Genomic DNA, 19,718 nt, shown 5'->3' with positions numbered 1-19,718 from the left:
CTCATTGAAGAGGCGGTGCTGATCCCTTGAAGCATGGAACACCTCGTTCTGACTGGTTGTTGCTTCGGAGTGTCCGATTGTCAGTAGTTCAGTAAACTGGAGCTAGCATTTTGGTACCTAAAGGATTCAGGGAAGTAGCTCTGCTACTCCATGACCGATTCTAGCTGTTTGTGAAGGGCTGGCAGTCCTCCCAGACCTTTGGAGGTCACACAGCAGCAGGCTGAGATGTCGCAGTTGTCAGGAGCAGCAGACAGGCTGGCAGGGTTGACACTAAGACAGTCGCATATTCTCAGTTCTTGCTTCTTCGGCTCTTAGTCCTTCTTCTTCTTTTGTCAGTAAATTCTAATTCCCTTGTGCCAGTGGCTCCCCTAAATACTAGATTTAGAGGTGTTAATGGGAATGAAGGGTAGCTGCCAATGGGTTACTTACCCTGGGGGTCACTATACCCCCTATATGATCACTTCCGACGAAGAATGGGCATAACCCTATCCCATCGTTCCTAGTTCTACCAAAAACAAGATAGTGGAACACTTTCTTTGGGGATTCCAACAGGTAGCCCACCTGAGGGGTATGACTAGCCTGTGTGTGCAATACGCCTACTGCATACCTAATTTCCCGCCTGTCCAGGTGCCAAATGGGCCTCAAGCAGGAGGTGGCATTCCCCAAGTCTGGAGGAATCCTAGGTTGTACTTCAAGGGCAGCAGAGGCTTGGAAGTCTATGCCCTTGATCTGCAGAGCTACTAGCCATCTGGTTGGAGGAGGTGATAACACTTCCTACCAGAGCAGGCATTATTCCTGGCCTACTGAGAGTGTGGCCCCTCACACCTGGGGGTCAGAAACCTGCCTGTGGTGGCCGGCTGGGCAGGAACAGTCAGCCGGAACACTACACAACTAGTAGGTCTCCGGGGGCACCTCTAGGGTGCCCTCTGGGTGCATGTCATAATAAAGCCAATACTGGAATCAGTATGAATTTATTAAGACAAGGTGTTGGATACCAAACACCATTGGTTTCATTGAAGCCAATATGTAGCTTTGTACCTCTTAATGACCAGTGCCCAGTACATACCTTAATATGGCTCCCCTGCTCGCCTGCAATATCTAGTAATGTGGACTAGACATCACAGGGTCATAACTCCTCATGCAGCAATGTTGTCACATAAGATATAATGCTCCCTGCCTTAGGGCTGTAAGGCCTGTTGTAGGGGTGACTAATATATATAATATGCAGTGACTTGGGTATGGCACACGGGGGTGTTTGCCATGTCATGTTTTCACCATGGTTTGCACCATGTCACGTAGCCTGAGATGGCAGACTGCATGCAATTTGCAGTAGGGTCCCTTAGGGTGGCATAAGACATGCTGCAGCCCTAAAATGACCCTCTGTGGTACCTCTGCCCTGGGTACCAGGGGTACCATTGGCTAGGCACTTACTAGGGTGCTACAGTGTGCGCCAGTGTATCACAGTTGTATCAGTTTACCTCATAAAGAGCATTGCCACTGAGGCCTTTTTAGCAAGCTTCCAGTGCACTTCAAGTCGAAAACATCAGTATTGGTGAACAAAAAATAGAGGTGACCATGGCAAAAAGGGGCACTTTCTTACATCACGCTCTTGATCACTAACTTGGCCAAGATAGGAAACTGATCGTTCGACGGCAAGGGAATGGGCAGCTCGACCTTCCAGAATTGATGTTAGAACAAATCAGATCTAGCGTGTGTCAATTTAAATGCGTGTGGCTCTGTACTAATGAACTAGCCCAAGCATGTTAGATCTTCAACAAAGTAAGATGCCAAAGGGATAAGTGAATAGTCCAAATTAATATTGGCATCACTAGGTAAAGTAAAGATGGAGAACCTAATAATGTTTGAAGAGATAACGTCTGACACTGAGAAAATCTACTTAGCAGCTGGCCCACACGGTCTATAGCGAGGAGTTGTGAAAAAGTAAAACAATTGAACATTTTCAACAAGAAGGACAATGCTTCACATTCAGGGATATCCAGTTTTTCATTTAGACAGCTAAAAGATGACTCGAATATAATTGCGAGCTTGCCCTCAGATTTGCCCTGATGATTGCATGTAATGATACCAAAGCCAGCAGGCTGTGCTTGAACAACGTCGGGCAACGATATATCATTCAACCAAGACTCCGTTGGGAAAACAATATAAACATCGTAATCAAGGATAATATTACAAAGTTCCAAATTATGTTTTGCCAGCGAACAACAGTTTGAACTAAAAAAGCGGACTAAACACAGAGGAGAGGTTGAACCTGGGGCAGCCTGGACCAGCCCGTTCATTTCATTTCCTGAATTAGAAAAATTGCAAAAGGCACAACATAGTTCCCTTTCCAAAGAGCACACACTGTGTTGGCACTTACTGGAGACTAGTTGCTTCCCTTCAGACAGTGCAAACCTCGAGTAGTCTGTGACAATCCGAATTTATTAAAAAACAGCCAGAGTTTCAGGCCCCTTGACCCATTCGGGTGCAGATGGGCACAACGGGCTTGCCTTTGGCATACCTTCGCTGCGCCGGTGGCGCGAACACATGATGCTGTATTTATAGTATGCAAACCCCTCCACAGGGTTGTGAGGCCATAAAATTAGAGCACACCAGGAGGTTACAATATTTTACTCTCAAGATAGCTGCTCGCCCACCAGTCTGCCTAACACTGCAGGACAGGGAAAATGATACAACTAGGGTGGGCGGAATTTGCGTAATAGCGTTATGCAAATCTCCGTGAAACTGTAAAAAATCTCCACAAACACGCAGAAATTCCTTTTTTACTGTTCGCAATCGCTCTTTGCGTGCTCAGGGGGAAATATCTTGCGAACACGCATTTGAGAACGCGAACAAGCAAAAAATTTCGCGGAGTCGCAAAACACAGAATTTTGGGCAATTTTGCATTCTCCGCAGAACACAAAATTATCAAAATTTCGCAAATTCCACGAGCGGAACGGAATTTACCGCCCAGGCCTAGATACAACACAAAAAAAAGTCAGTGCCTCAACAAGTCAAAATATGAATAAAAACAATGAACAATAAAATAAACTGATAACCTAAAATGTAAAAAAAATATTAAAATGTTTACATTCACACATAAACACCACTTTCCACTATAAAAATAGAAACAACAAAATATAAAAGTAACAATATGTCTTTCCAACAAACGTTGGTTTATTGCAGTGTTCAAATTACTAAGGTGTAAATTAAACGTTCCCTCTCCAAACTAAAATATGTTATAGTATAATTTAGACTTTAGAGGGGGTACACTTTTGGGTAAATGTAGGGTTTTATGGGGGGTAGATTTACTATTCCCACTTCAATCTAAGATACATTGAGACAAGCGCTCGACTTTGAAAGAGGTAAATTTACTATTCTCATTTCAGTCAATGTTTGTGCAATACCTAAACTTTATAAAATATAAATGCAATATTTTCACTCCAATACAAAACATATTCATAAAAGTAATATACTATAAAAATTGCATGCTGTACCTAAAGTAATTTAAAAAAGCCACTTGCAATTTATGAACAGAAATTAATAAATACAATATTTATACAAAAGATTTCAATATTTTTAAAAATATATATATATAAGAAAGAAAAAGAAATTCAAATGTACTAATTACCCACTTGCATAAACACCTAAAAGCTACAAGTAAAAATTTAAATATATACTAAATAGTTTTTTTACATTTATATAAAATTTTATTTACATTGAAATGAATACCTACAGAAAAAAATATATAATCAACCAATAAAAAAAAGAAATACTTGAATCAAACTTTAAATATAAATATTATTATAAAATGTTAAAACATTATTAAATATACACTGATTAACCAATATTGATGTTAAAAGCAAAATGAACACTACATTGAAAGTATGGAATAAGTATTTGAAAAATACAAAACATCTAAGTTTAAAATTAAAGAAGAACATTTAAAAACATGTTTAAAGACTCGCACCCAAATACCCCTTCAGCCCTACATCCTGCTCCTAAAACATTTTTACAACAAAATCAACAGTATATATACATTTTAATGGCACAATACATAAAAAATGCAAACGTATAAATATACATCACAAACTGCATACATTTGTTTATACTTTATAAACAACAAATTACTCCCACCCTATAAAACCACACATCCTGCTTCTAAAAATGTAAACTAATTTAAAAAATAACAAAAGACATATACAAATTAAAGAGTTATATTAGCCCTTTCAATGCACCCGTCGGCCAACGGCCATTGCCAGCACTACCTTCGTAGTGCTGCGCACGTCCGTTGGCCGACGCAGCCCTGCCCACCTAATCAAACCACCGCGGCGGAATTACCACCGCGGTTAAGCTGTTAAATAGAACAACATTTTAAATAAAAATATTACTAAACAACAATAATAAAAAAACCTGTATAAAGCGAAATCCTGCAATATTAAAGTTGACAATATTTTTACATCACAATATTTTTGCAATGATATGCATGTCTCACATTATTTTTAATGCAGTATTTTGCTGGAATACCCAGCAGAAAACATCACCACCACAACAAAATTCACAACACACAACAAATTTCCTGCCGCACATTATCACCACCAAACCTTGCTTCATAATTTGGTGGTGAAAGGTGTTTGCATCAAGCACTCCTCAACTTAACTTAAAACCAAAGACATTAAAAAGCTCTAGACATAAACATTTTGCACTCTGACCCCATGTAAAAATTCTTGAAAGTATTTTTTTATTTTACCCACTTCTACTTAGTGCACACATATGTCTAAATATTTTGAACTATTCTGTTTAAAATGTTTTAATGTTCACGCTTCCTCAATTAGTCTATTCAATACATAAACAGTTAAATAACAAATTGATTTTTAACTTATCTAATACAGGTCTCTTTTAGCTTATGGAATCTGTGTTATTGGGAATGTTAGCAATCAAGCTTTATTTATGATTTCATTTGTATAGCTACTGTACCCTGGAGATAGATCAGTGAAAGAACAAATAAAAACATGGGACTCTTACCTCAAGAAATACATAGATCAAGAAAATGCATCAGTAAAGTAAAAACACTTAGAAGGAATCAACAAAACCTGAGGGCAGATAAGTGAAGGACAGTGATAAGTAAGAAAGGAGGAGACTCAAAGAGAAAATGCGGCTGAGGTTAAAAAAGGGACATGTTAGTTTAAGGCATTACTTACTGCGCAGTCTGTACTTTTACTGTCTTGCCTTGACATTCTCTTTCAGCACATTGTCTGAACTTGTAGTAAGTATAATTTGTAAACAATTTGTAAACGTCTACAGATAAAGACTAATGTGTTTTTTCTTATCATTAAGGATGGTGTGATGGTCCTAAGTGCTACTCATCGGTACAAGAAGAAGTATGTCACTACTCTGCTCTATAAACCAATTTAAGGCAGCTCATATCTTGGAGCCACCCTCTTGCATCGCTGCACAAAGATGAAGTTCTCATGGTTGTGGAAATAATGTCACTGGTTTACATTCTAAGCGAAGATCAACTTTAATTTAGAACTTCATAAACTGTGAAAAAGGAAGTATTACATCTTATCACTTTCAACGCCCTTTCATTGAAACGTTTGGAAACTTGTGTGCCTGAGATATTTTTATGGAAAACTTTATTTAAAAGCTTATTTATTATGTGTTTCAAAGCAGCAGTTACACTTGATAGCCACTAGATTTTCTGTCTTTTTATGCTATTGCAACATATCTGTTCTTTGTGGTTCATACACATTTCCCATTATTTCTGGTCAAAGAAGTATAGTAATTGATAAAATATGTGTGGCTCCCACTTACTCAAAAATTATATTTCTCATAGTTGTTATCGATCTGCATATTTTTGGGGAATCTTTAAGCAGTTAATGTTATTGCTAGACTTATATTAGTTAAATATGTATTAGACAAGCCACTGATGCTGGTGCATAGTCACATATGCCCAGATGTATCAACATTTGGTGCAACGCAACACAGCATGACAACTTGCTGTGCATTGTCAAATGAAGAGTGTTGGAATGTGCCATATTTACTAACATATGGCTCATTCTTGCTTTCTCTCTCTACACTGGCGCACTTGTGGCTGCCAAGCACCAATGCAGTCACTCTTGTGCATTGGTGCACGGGTGCCTGTGTTACAAGTAGGATTGTTTTTGTGCAGAAGGGGCACCTTCCTGCACTAAAGCAATCACCAGAGACATTTTCCTCCTTATATATGTGCTGCAGAATGCAAGACTGTCCTATCTCTATGTGCGGAGACTCCGTAATCATAAAGGTACTATTAATAAAATACCTTTGTGAATAGCAAACAATTGTAACTTTCACAAAAATGTAAATTTACCTTTGTGAATCAGGCCCTCTCTGGAATTTTGCTCCACTCAGTCATGTGGGGGCCAGATTTAGCACATGCAGGAATAACAACGGACAAGACAATTGCCTTGGGCTACAGTGCAGCCCGGCCCTGCTCCCTAGACCCGATTGTAGCTTGTAATGCTGTCCTCTTCCAAATAACATTCTCTTGTTACTTTTAGCATTTAAGATGCCAGGCACAGATCTCAGTTTATTTCTTTGCTCTCCCATGATTTATTTCATTTTTAAAGTTCTGAATTATAGTTTATAAAATATGCCTAAGGCAGAAAGTAGCTTCATTCTCTGGGATAACTCAATGTTTCATCAGATATATCCTCCAATACCCGGTTAACAGAAAACATGTGCTTAGTTCTCAAGCATAATTGGGGAAATTAACATGGGTATGAAAAAGGGCAAAATAACAATGCCTAAAGAATAAAGTATCCTTCTTATCCTACCATACTTAGGTCTTTCAAGTCACCCGTTTCGGAAGACTTCGTGTAAAGGTTCGCTGGATGCCTTAGGGAATTGCAAGGTGCCTATTGCTTGTACAGAAATTACTATATTCCATTTACAGCTACTAACCGTTTCTGCCCAGATTTTACAAATAAGTTGTACACATTAACTAAGCACCATATTATGACTAGTGAATGAGAAACTCAATTACTTAGGCATTGTTAGCTATTTAGTACGTCAGAGTTGTTCTTCTAACTATACCTATAATATTATGCTTCCATATGTGAAAATAGGGGCCCTGGAGCCAATATCCTGCTATTCGTAAGACAAACCGTTAAAAGAGATATCAGTCTACACTTCCAAAGAATTCTTGAAACAGATGGCAGGCATCCTCCTAACACGAGAGACCAAGAATCCTTAAAACCTTAGACAGTTGTTACCTTCTCCAATCCCATAGTCTACTCAGCTAAAACAGACAAGGGTAAGTATTTATAATAACCTTAATAAATCTCTATCACAAATACCTGGGATGCAATAGGGATTTAATATGGCGTTTTTAGTTATGAAATCTAATGTTCCATTGTCTGATTCCTGCCCTGCTTACAAACAGAATCTATCTAGTTAATCAGCATATCCCTACTAAACAGCTATTAGGTTGTGGTATATGTTGTTATATAGAGACCATTTCCTAGCTACTTGTCCTCAGCACTTTTAAATGCAGGACACATCTTCTGATGTGGGCTTGCCCACAGAGAACTCCCATTAATGACTACCTTGCCTAGGAGTGTGTTTTCATGGAGTAGTGTTAAATGCTTGGCTTTCCCTTTGGATCTGTTCCTAAGAGGATGAGCCACACATGCAGGAAGATTTACAAATACAAATTAATGTGGGTGCTTGCTTGGTGATATTAGAAAGGTTCTATACATTCTGAACTACATTTTTGTGTGGTAGAGTTACCTCTGAAGGGGTACACAGGCTCTTTCCTTCCCGCTTTGATTCCCTCTGTCCTGTTCCCTTGTTCTCTCCCGACCCCTTTCCTGAAGGTTGTCTATATATATCCCCTAAATGATAGAGATGCAATTGAACACAGGAACATGCTGTATAGTGCCCTGATTAGTAACATTGTTGCCATACCTACTTTGCTGCTATCAGTAATACCCATATGGAAGATAATCTATATACTTTTCCATTTATTTCTGGTATTCTGTTTTCACCTGGGAGGGGTGGGCAAGACCGAACAATGTAATATGATAGTAGATGTTCCCATGTATTGTCTTTTCAAAATGTATATTTATATTTTGAATTGATTCACCTGATCTACATTGTTGTAAGTCTCAGGTCAATTTTCTTTTCTCTGTGTAATTGGGAGAAGGGTGCACTGGTTATTGTGTAGTTTCTGAGCAGGGATCCACTTCATGGTTTTTATTGACCATTTCATAAATAACTGCCTCTATTTTGCTTAAAAGAAAACAAATTTTCAATCTGGAAAGCATGTATTAAGGCTGATAGTTGATAAGGCTGTTTCCTGAAAGGATCTATAAAGGTGCAGGATTGTAGGTTGCACGATGTTTGTACAACTATGTAACCTTGGGTGGTAGATATTAGTTTATAATAATGTTTAAACCTCCACAACAAGGCTGCTATGTCACAACATTTTGTAGGGCTTTGGAATTATTCATGCAAATCCTTGGGTTATAGACACTTTTCTCAGGTTACTCAGCTTCACTTATGCTGTCATTCATTAACCAGTTTCTGCATTCACTATTCATTGTGCATGGTATTATTGGTTAGCCCACACTTTCAACCCTACCGGGTCCATGCAGCTTCCAGTAAATGCAATATCTGATTCATTGACCTTGCCTGCTCCCCTTTCAAGGCCAACTCTCATCTCTTTTCTAATCTGCTTCCTCCTTAAAAAATCTGGTGACCACTGTAATTCATGCCATCACTACAAGGGAGTCTAGCACTTCCACCAAAGTCAGTATCATTCAGTATAGATCATTAGACCACCACCAACCCCTTCCAATCTCAAAAGGGGCACCACGTCTGGGATTCCTGTCATCTTGGCTAGAAGTGGTGACCAAAGTATGGCTTAGATGAAAAGTATTTGGAAGCTATTTACAAGGCCACTAGGTAAATAGTACATTTTCTTTGCTATTTACTTGGCTACCAGCTAAATAGTAGAAATTATTTAGAAATCACAGAAAAACCTCACTATTTACCCGGCCCCTGTCTAAATAGTAGAAATTCTGTACTGTTCTGTTGTCTTCTATATAAATAGCAGAAAAATGTCCCAGCTGTAGGCTCAACAGAGATTTCGCACTGTTTGGCCGGATAACGTGCGGATAACAAGGGAACTTGTCTATGTTTGGGACAACTTGCTGAATAGCAGAGGTTTTGTACTACCTGGCCAGCAGTCAAACAAACAAAAACACTTCACTTATTACCCAGTTGCTGGCAAAACAGCATATATGTACAATTAGGACAGCAGCCATGCAAACAGAAAATAAAAGTAATTATTTATGTGGCTGCTGATGAAATAGCAGACATTTTATAAATAAATGCGCAGGAAAGGTCAATATTTACTGGGAAACTGGCTAAATAGCATCAAATCCATGCTATTCACTATTTACTCTGCTGCTGTCTGAACAGCTTAAATTTTGTTTTATTATGCATTATGACAATTTTAACAGGTACACCGTAGAGCTAGAAACAAGGAGTGAACACAAGTGGCACCCATCTCTCTATGAAAGTTAGAGTGCTGATGTATAAATATTTCATTCGCAAAAAGTGGTTGCAAAATCTGCACATGCGTGGTGTGAATGGAATAGTATTTTGCAAACTGGCATATGTACTGTTCGACCACTTCACAAAATACTGAATCGCAGGGGGTTGCTGAATGACCTGCCTAATTTGTAAATATTAGGCAGGTGCCACTTTGTGACCCTCTTTGATTGGCTGTAATCATAGAAATGGTGACCTGCAAGGTACAGCACACCATCATCTCGGTGACTGCATTCCAAAATACAAGACATTTTGTTTTTTCAAAGCAGCCCATGTTCCTTAAAAGAACCAGTGCTGGTTTAAAAAAAAGTTTTCGGTTTTGGTAAAATTCTGCCCCCCGAAGCTGTCAACATGATTCACAAAGTCCAAAGATGACCACTACCCCTTACAAATTAATTGCCACCCCAACTCGGGGACTATTGGCTCATGAATGGTTTACAACAGCAATTCCAGTCCCAAATTTCAATTGATTCCTTCCAGAATGGGATAGGGGAGGGAAGAACCCCACTTCATGAGTCCTCTTATTTGCACTTTGGAAACAATCAAGAAAGCAGTTTTACTAGTTGTGATAATTTTCCAGCTTATAAAAATGTTTTTATATAATAAAAAGCACTTTTGTGGATATAAACCTTGTGATTTTGTGGTACTAGACCCATAGTACCACAACTGGATTAGATACAGGCACTAACTTATTGGTCTAAAGGTCCAAAATGTTTGAATGGTTCCAAGGTTTTTTGACAGAGTTGACACAGAATGTCACTCCATTTCACCATGGGCCAAATCTTAGTGACTTGGAAAGTCCTTAATGGAGCTGTCTCATGCTCCATAAATGCTCTGATTCCTTTATGTTTACCTGTAGAGGAGACTAATAAAAAATGATTATAACCTTTGCAAGACTAGTTAAATTTGTTTACTCTTCCAAAGCTATGTGGTCGTTCTTGCTCACAAAGCCATGGGAATGACCGAGGGCCAGATACAGGAACACTAAAAGAGTCCAGGTTATCACAATGCCTCTTTTTCTGCAGTAAACCTGTGCATTCTTGAATTTTCAATTCTGGTTCAGTTCAGTTAAACCAATCAAACTAAAATGCCTTAAACCAATGATTTGCAGTATCAAAAGACAGACATGGGTATGTTGTATTCCAGGGACATAGAACCATCTAATATTTAGGGTGATTTTATCAAAAAAGAAACAATTGTATAGTGCCTCTTATGAAGTGACCGACCCAGTATACTTAAGAGACGTCATTCCAATCCCATGACAGAAGGAAGAAAACCAATGGGCTTGATTTATAGTTTAATAAATGGTGTTAACTCGGTCAGGATGGCAGAGGACAATACCTCTTCCATTATGAGAGATGGACACCTGCCAAAGTTGTCTGCTGTCCCTGTGGACAACTGTCTACATTGATCAGAACTGCTGTCATGGCGGTTCCTGTCTGTGCACGAAACAGTTAAAGGACAGTACTGTCATACATGATGTCTGCCCGGCAAACTTTTCTGAATTTTTTTGCTTTCCAAAGCGTGAGTTTGTTTTTGAAAAACAAAAAGTTAATGGTCCCACATCTGGGAGTTTTCTCCCAGAGTGACTGGGTCATTATTTTTTCCTGTCCCTTACAGCCAGGTTTTACTCTAAATAGGGTGATTCCATAAATGAATTCCTTTTCTGGCCCTAGCCCTGTTGGGTCATCAAGTGAAGTATTCTATCAAGGAGCCAGAAGCAAAGGAATCAGGATATCATTATTTGAACTAAAAGTCATTGGAATATGAATGGCTTTTCCTAGAAAATCTTCAAAAAAAAGATAGGTATGAAAGACAGAGAAGAAAAGAAACTCACAGGTATTTTTTTCTTTGACTTTATTACAAATATTGTGAGGAATAAGACACTGAATAAACAGACACATTTTGTTACCACCATTCTTATGACCTACACAATGATCATTTCACAATTACACTTTAATACCCATTTTCAGTTAGGGGATGTAAGGTTTCAGAAATAAATTAGGGATAGTCAATTCGAACTAATATTTTCTGACTGTAGCTCTGACATAGCCTTTGCGCTAGGTGATGGTGTTCACAGCAGGAGCAATAGTGCTGGCTCCAAAACAAGACACAATCAAACAAGATATCTTGGCGCCTGGCTGTCATATGCCTTCCTGATCAGTCATCCGGCACAGACCAAAGGGCAAGCATGCTTAGAAACATTTTCTAGGCCCGGGATGTTTAAGTGATTTGCCCAGAATTCCACAGAATGTTTGAGCTTCCCACCAGACTCAAATCTGGTTCCTCAGCTTGAAAGTTGGCAGCTCTAGCCAATAAGTCACATCCTACCCTTTACTCCTATGATCTAGCCTATATCGTCACTCTGGAAGAACTAATCAGCAGCCCTTTGCTAAAAAGGACATACAGAATTTATTTGCGGTAATCTTTGTTTCCATTCTTCCTAACTTCAGTTCTTGGTCTCAACCCTCCATCCATGGGGATGCAGTCAATACATGCCCACTGAGAAAATAAGCTGGTTCTACTCTCCATCATGTCAAGCAAACTGCATCCCACTGGTTCATGCACTTATAATGTGATCACATAAGGAGTCTTGCTGCTACGCACTTGCTACATACCCACTACACATGCATTCTCATGGAATGTCAGCACAAAGATCTGATGGTCATACAGATCCTTCTTTGGGCCATATTAGACAATCTTTCTGGAGCCTCTCCCACCCCTTCTTCTGTTCAACAGAGCGATTTTAAATGATCCTGGACTCCCCTATTCTGATTGTCATAGTCGTTTGACCCCTTTGTTAGCCCTTAAAACATTTTTCTTACTTCAGCCATCTGAGTTTCTCAAACCCTTTATGCCGTCTTTCAAAGACCACATTCTATTTCAACATTCCTCACTTAACCCTTTCTGTCAAGTTTCAGTCCCTATGCCCTCAGACTACTGTGCCAGCATCAGACAGCTTCCTCTATCACTTAGAGGTCAGAGTATAACAGTCCCAGCTTTTTATTCACTTTGCATGCTCTGATTTGTCAGCAAATACTTACCAACTCTCTATGTGGGCTGAAGAGGTAGATGTTTTTCAGTTTTTGCAGCATAAGAATAAGGAATGAGTACCATTTACAAAAGGGATATCATGATAAATGCTACCGAGACTTAAATTTGTGTCCTCATGCTCCTGGCCTTCTTCCTTCTCTTCCAGGTCCTCTGTGCCTTAAGGCGTGGGTCCCCATTTAAGTACTGTTTTAAGTCCTCCTATTCTGGGCTGTGTTGGTCCTCCTGATTCTCTTCCTGGCCCTGTTCTATCTAGTTGTGGTAACCCTGGTAGTAGTCTCCTGAATCTGGTGCTCCAGGTTTTAGCCCTTCCTGGTCTCACTGGCCCTGCTCCTGACTCATCCTTGTTTTTGCCCTTCCTGGGCCTCCTTATCCTGGTAATACTGAACCTTACCCTGATGGTCTACTGGGTCTTTTTCTACCTTGCTCTCCACTAGTCTTCCTTTTTAGGTACTCTTTGGCTGGCCCTAGTCATTTGGTCCTAGTCTTTTCTCATTGAGTCCCAAGGCTACGGTTGTCCTGGTGCCCCTGATCCTGGCCAGCCTGGTCTTAATACCTCAGCTCCTAGTCCTCCTGCTCCAGTCGGAACTACATGTCCTCTCTGGTCCTCCTAGCATTGTTCCTGCATATTCTGAACCTTCTAGTCAACCTAATCTTTCCCTATCTGGTCTTTAGTCTTAATGACCCAACTCCTCCTGCATCTGACCTGACTAGTTCTCTAGGTCCTCCTCCAAACATAGCAAAAAACAATGGGAGAGTAAGGGTTTCTCCACCGGAGTGGAGGGGGGTACTCCTGGTCCCCTAGTCCAATTATATATAAACAAAAAAGGAGTATCACCAAAGAGCCGACTCCTCGAGGATGATCCTCGAGGAGTCGGCGGGCAGCATCTAGGCACAACCTACCCAGTCCCTTCCAGGTCGCAACAGATTCTGGATCGCGTCCTGTCCCCGATCTCCTATGTGGCATTACTCACTCGATTTCGAGTGTTTTTTCTGACCAAATAATTTTTGTTAGTCAGCCCATATTTGACTGTGATTTTACATTCAAACAACTTTTTTCACTTAGCCTAGGGTTGGGTGCGCCTTAGCGTGCGCAGACCGCCCAGGCTTATATGGTCCTGACGAAAACCCCGCAATCCCGCTCAGAGGTTGAAACATGTAGACCCTTTCCTTTTTTTCCACATAGATATAGTCGGCCATTGTAACCATCTTTAATATCTTACACTTTGTTTTTATTACTGTCCAGTACCTTCAGATTAAAGTTTTATTGAAGGTATACTGTGTCAATTTTTAAATAACTTTTTTCTGTTTCTTTTACCCCTCCCACACACAAAAAAAATTACCAGCTCCACTGTAATTCAGGTGTCGCAGCACACCCGGATGGCACTCGGCAATCCGGGTGGGCCCCGATGATGAAGCATGTCACCACCAGGTTGGTGAGTGACGGGTTAATTAAAACAAGGAACAATTCTCCTTGAGTCTTCATATATTTCCCCATCCCCAGTAGGGCCACTTCCCGGCTCTTTGGTGATACTCCTCCTCCAAACATGCCATGATACTCTTGGCCCTGGTACTTCTGCCTGTTGACATCCTGGAGTAACATGTCCACTTTGTCCTGATCCTCCTTGTTGAGTTTATCCTGGCTTGGCCATCATGGTTCCTGTCTTCCTGGCCATCCTTGTCCTTGTCCTTGTCCTGCTTCCCTCCTCACCCTGCTTGTCTTTGTATGCAATGTCCTGATACTCATGGGCCTCTGTGACTTGAGATTATTTTTCCCCATGATTGCCATTCCACTGGTCTTCCTTGCCGTGTACTTTAGTATATATACTTTAGTATATACTTATATGTGTATGTACTTTGTGGGCTCTGGATATCAGCCCTAGGACTTGTCTGTTTCCGCTTAGGGACTTTCTTTTCTGTTCAATTGCCTCTATTTGACTGTCTTGATAAATAATGACCAGCAGATGTCAGTAAAATTCCAGAATTGCTGAGGGACTTTCTTTTAAAAAAAAATTCTGTCAACTGCCTCTATTTAACCGCATCGCTGCGGCGGCTTTTCCCGCTGTGTGCGGCAAATTATGAAAAGCAGCGTTACATGACAAGCTCTGCTCGTCATCCGCACACGACCACCATGGCGGATGACGAGCTGAGCTCGTCATCAGCAGCGAAGGGGTTAACCTTCTTGATAGAAAACGACCAGCAGAGGTTAGTAAAATACCAGAATCACTTTAACAGTTTTTAGATTCCAGTCCATAGATATTGTTTTCCAAAAGCACCCATAGACAATATTTTTTTCAAATCTTGTATTTTCAGTGATATGACCACCAAAGGTCCTGCTTTTATTTTAAAAACAGAGCTTTGAACTATACCATTTCCAGCTGAAAAGCAATAGTTCTCTCCATGTGTTCCCATACCTGGCGTGTCATGCAGTATGGTGCTTACTTTCCCTCCATGTTAAAGAACAGTAGATGTTTCTGCACTCAGGGTAATGTGCTGCATAGCTAAATACATATAAGGTCCCAAAGGCGAGACCAAATGCATTGCAAATGCTTGTTTATAACATCTCTCCCATGGGCCTGGCCAATCTTTTGCTCATCATTCTGGCCATCCTGTTCCTAGCCCTGAAACCTTGATTGCCAGTCTGTGATCATCCTGGTCCTGATGTCCATAGTCCTGATCCTCCTAACTCAGGTCCTCCTGGTCCTGGTACTCAGAGTTCTGACTGACTTTGGTCTGATTTTCTTGGTCCCCCTAGTCCATTGTTTCCTGGTCCTCTTAGAACATTTCCTTCTAACTCTGGTTACCTATCTCAGCTACCTGGCACTCCTTAGCAAAGTTATGCTATTCTTGTTTTTCATAATCCTTGTCCTACTTGAGATTCTGTGGCCATTGACCTTGATCCCTTTGGTCCCATTACCTATAGTTTGGGTTCCCCTGGGCCATCCTATTCTTGGTCTCATTGGTCCTGGTCATCATGGTGTTTTTTGCACTATTGTACTTGTTATCATAAACATGCCTTTTGGGCATCATGGTCCTTCTTGATTCATCCAGTCGTGGCTCATCCTGCCTTGTTCCCTTCTGGTCCTTTTGGTCCTGATCACCTTGTCCTGGTTCTCCTCACCATCAACCTCGTAACTCTGATACCGCAGGTCCTGCTACATCTTGCATCTCGTGTCCTGGCACTCTTAGTCTTTGTCCTTCTGTTTTGGGTTTTCCTGGTTTTACTGGATCTGTTCTTGTCTATTTAGTCCTACTGGTACTGCAGCCTTTGATCCAGAACCTCTTGAACCCAGTTCTCCCTGTTTGGATCCTCCTGGTCACCATTTTTCAGTCCATTTGGTCTTCCAGATGTTGGATAGCCTTCTTACATCTGATCCTCCTCCCCCTGGTTGTGCTACTTATATCGATTTTGCTGCCCCATTTGGTAATTCAATGCCATGGTCCCCTAGATCCTGATCTTCATGACTCTTTTAGCCATGTTTCCGGTCCTCCTGTTCATGATCCTTTTGTGTACCTAGTCCTCCTGCGCTGGTCTTCTGGGTGCCCTTGGTACTGTTCCCCTGATCTTTCTAGACCCTACTTTTCTTATCCTAGCATTCTGAACATACTACCCATTGCCCTCCAGGTCCTGATCTACATAGTCCTCTTCAATCTGGCAGAGGTCCTCACGGCACAACTTCTCCTGCTGCTTGCCTGCATGGTTCCTTACAAACAGCATTCTAGCCTTTCCTACTTCTGATGCTAATTATTCTCCAGTATATGCTAGTCTGAGAACTTCCTGGTCCTGTGCTTCCATGTCCTGGTTTGTTTGGTCATCATTTCCATGTACTCCTGCCCTATGTCCTTTGGATCCTGGATCTCGCATTTCACAGGCTCCCGGTTGCTGACCTTTTCATCCTCATCACACAAATTCCCAGTCCTCGTCGTCCTGCTACCCTAGTTTATCTAGTCCCCTGGATTGCCTGTTCCTAATCCTTCTGAACCTGGGTACCTGACCCATATCAGCCTGGTCTTAGTTCTTGCACTTTTTTGTTTGGTCCTCATGTATCAGGTGTTTTGGTGCTGGTTGCACTGGCCTTGGTTTCCCGAGCCCTCCTAGTCCCCCGGTCTTGCTGTCAAATTCTAGTCCTACTAGGACTCCAGGTTTGCCTGTTCTACCTAGTTCCTCTCCATCTGACTATGATTCCTTTAATCATGGTCCTCCAATTCATGGTACTCATGCATTTGGTCTTCTTCCTTCCTCTGGCACTGGTCCTCCTAGATCCTATATTGGTTATCACCCTGGTTCATGTAGTGCTTATCAGTCTGGTTTACGATCTCTGTGGTCCTGACTTCATGAACTTTCTGATCTTATTCCCACTGGGCCTGTACTTCCTTGTCATTTTTATCTAGGGTCTCCTGGTCCTGCTAGTCCTAGTCCTCACGGTTGTGGTCTTCTTGGTCCATTCACTTCTGGCCTCTTGGTCCTCCTCGATCTGATCTCTTTGGTTTTTGCCACTTCTGTGTCTGATTCTTTTTTCCATTGGTTTCCTGGTACAGGTTCTCTTTGGTCTTTCTACCTGTGTTTCCTACTCCTGGCCATACTATCCCTCTGGTCCTGGTCGGAGCACTCAGGCCCTCCTAGCCCTCATTATTGTCGTGGTCTAGGGCCTTCTGTTCCCTGGTCATTCATTTCCTTCAGTCCCTTTTCCAGTGGGTCCAGATCCCCCTGCTCCACATCCTCCTGGCCCTCTTGATCCTTCTCACCCTGGTTCCCCTATTCCTATTGTTCCTTGTCCTGCACCTCCTAATCTATTTGTTCCTGTTCCCCTCTGGAATTAATAACCCTGGTCCCTGAGTCTGTTTCTTCTTGTCCTGGTCCCCATAGCTCTGGTATTCCTGGCCCTCTTGGTAGTGCAACGTCTGGCACTTATTCTCCTACTGGTCATCATCCTCCTCCCACTCGCCCTGTTGCTTCTTTCCCCAGACAATCCCCAAAGCTTTTTGTGAAGTACAGCCTCCAGGCTTGCCCCTCAGATTTTTTTTTTTTTTGGCTTCTAGATTTCTTAAACTGAGTTGGCACTGTTAAGGGCAGAAATAAGGGCACAGTAGAGACATAACCTTGCACACTTAAAACACTGCTGAGACTTTGAAAAATCAAAATGACAATTTCCAAGATACATTGTGCGGGTGACTAAAATGTCGGTGTAGCTAAATGGCCAGCCATTACATGGGACAAACAAGCATCTATTCCTGAAACCCATTCTGCTGGATGAACAGTAGAGGTGGGTGGTAAACTCTTCTCATCTGGCAGAGTTAGAGGAGTGCAGAGTTTCATAAAACTTCCACCAACCACCACATGGCTGATTTTTTTGTCACACACGGATTGCCAGCAATAATTTGGCAAGCGCGAACAAGAAATTGGTACGCATGATCACCTCCCGGTGAGATTTCTTTCAGACTCTTGTGTTGAGAAAGTTGACGTTCTACTTGAATGACAGAAAGGAGCAGCGCTCTCCGACGTGTTGCATGTTGCTGTTCGCGCTGATTTTACAGCCCGAGACAAGCTCCTGGCTCTAAAAATCAGCATGAGCAGCACGATGTACCAAACTCAGCCACTTCCGGAATTCCAATGAATTGTGCAGAGAATTTAGTTCACTCTGCGGTATTCGCAGAGTGAAACTCCACAAGTTCCACCCACCCCTAGTGAATAGTGTGAAAAAGTGTCATTATTCAGCTGAATGAAGTACCCTGGTGCATGATTTACTTGTCTATTGTGTTCATTTTCCCATTTCATGGTAGTACTATTACTGTATCTTACTCAATTTCCTGGCTGCAAGTGTCCCAAAACATTGTGCACCCAACACTAAATGTCTACTGTAAGTATCCCTCCCCTTGTCTCCCAGATAAAACTTACCTGTCTGCATTCCCTTTTTGCTGCTGCTAGTCGACTCCTGCTGTTTGCCAGGTTTGAAATACTAAGCAAGCACAAACCCCCAGTTAAAGAACCCTAAAGCTATCACAAGGCCATCCATAGGAAGCCCAAAAAAGCCCAGCCCTCAAAAAGCATCAAAAGGAGGATTATGAACCTTAAAAAAATAATGCATTTGCATGAGTGAATAAAACATTTATGTAAAATGCTTAAAACCCATACTCATTATTTTTTGCAGACAGCCAAATACTTTTAGATTGCAGCACAAAAATATCTGTGCACCGTATTCTGAAGCTTCCAAGAAGTTTGATTCCTGCATTTCTTATTTAAACATTAAAATAACATAAATATTTGTATTCAAAATGATTTACTGAGGTTCAATATGGCTTTAGAAAGGGTAAGGGCACAATAGATTTGTGCCTTATTTTGAGATTGGTGGCTACAAAATGTTCTACAGTAAAGAAGAGCCAACTATGTTCAGCCTTTATGGATCTCTCAGCAGCCTTTGATTGTATGGCACACAGTAAAAGGTGGTCCATCAAGGAGGATGTGGGAATGGAGCTCTCGACAATCGTATTCATAAGACAACTTTACATAGGAGCAACAGCTATTGCTCATTATGGAACAAAGTGAATGCTTAAAGCCTTGCAACATTGAACAGGGTTGTGGGCTTGCCCCCTTTTTATTTGCTCTTTATACAAATAAGCTGAATGAGGTTTTGACGGAAAATGGCAAGGTACCCCACTTGTTGAATCAGCTCCCATCCCTGTTCTTCTATATACAGGGTTATTAGCGAGAACACCAATGGCCTTTGCAGAATATCATAGAGAGGTACAAGTCATTTAGGGCTAACTTGGATCTGTATGTAAATGAAATGAAAACCTTTGTAATGGTCTTAGGGAATGACTCAGAAAAGTGGGCGAAACCTTCAATAGGGACATGAAGAATAGAACGGGTGGGGAATTTTATGTACTTAGGTGTCCTCTTTGATTCTAGATTAAACTGGAAGAACATGGTGTCAAATAAAGCAAACCTAATCAAGAAAAGTATTGCTGCTTTATTTAGTTTTTCAAAAAAGCTAGGCTCTAAACCAATCCAAGAAATGGTAAAAATGTACAGAGCTAAAGCTACATCTATTGCAACCAATGGGGCACCAATT

The 19,718-nt window shown here is 41.1% G+C and overlaps 1 protein-coding gene across 2 annotated transcripts in view; it reads left to right on the top strand.

Moving 5' to 3' along the window:
* The window catches only part of PRKAB2 (protein kinase AMP-activated non-catalytic subunit beta 2), a 359,499-nt gene extending 345,642 nt beyond the window's left edge, over positions 1-13,857 (top strand). For both annotated transcript variants that reach the window (XM_086964444.1, XM_086964446.1), the window contains one exon: positions 5,335-13,857. In XM_086964444.1, the coding sequence (XP_086820570.1) occupies positions 5,335-5,412 (78 nt within the window). In that variant the 3' untranslated portion in view covers positions 5,413-13,857. The remainder of the gene's footprint in view (positions 1-5,334) is intronic.
* Positions 13,858-19,718: the final 5,861 nt, after the last annotated feature.

The sequence above is a fragment of the Lissotriton vulgaris genome, chromosome 1_1, assembly GCF_964263255.1.
Source record: "Lissotriton vulgaris chromosome 1_1, aLisVul1.2, whole genome shotgun sequence".
Lineage (NCBI taxonomy): Eukaryota > Metazoa > Chordata > Amphibia > Caudata > Salamandridae > Lissotriton > Lissotriton vulgaris.
The sequence above is the reverse complement of the archived record's forward strand: the minus strand, read 5'-3'. Positions and strand labels throughout refer to the sequence as shown.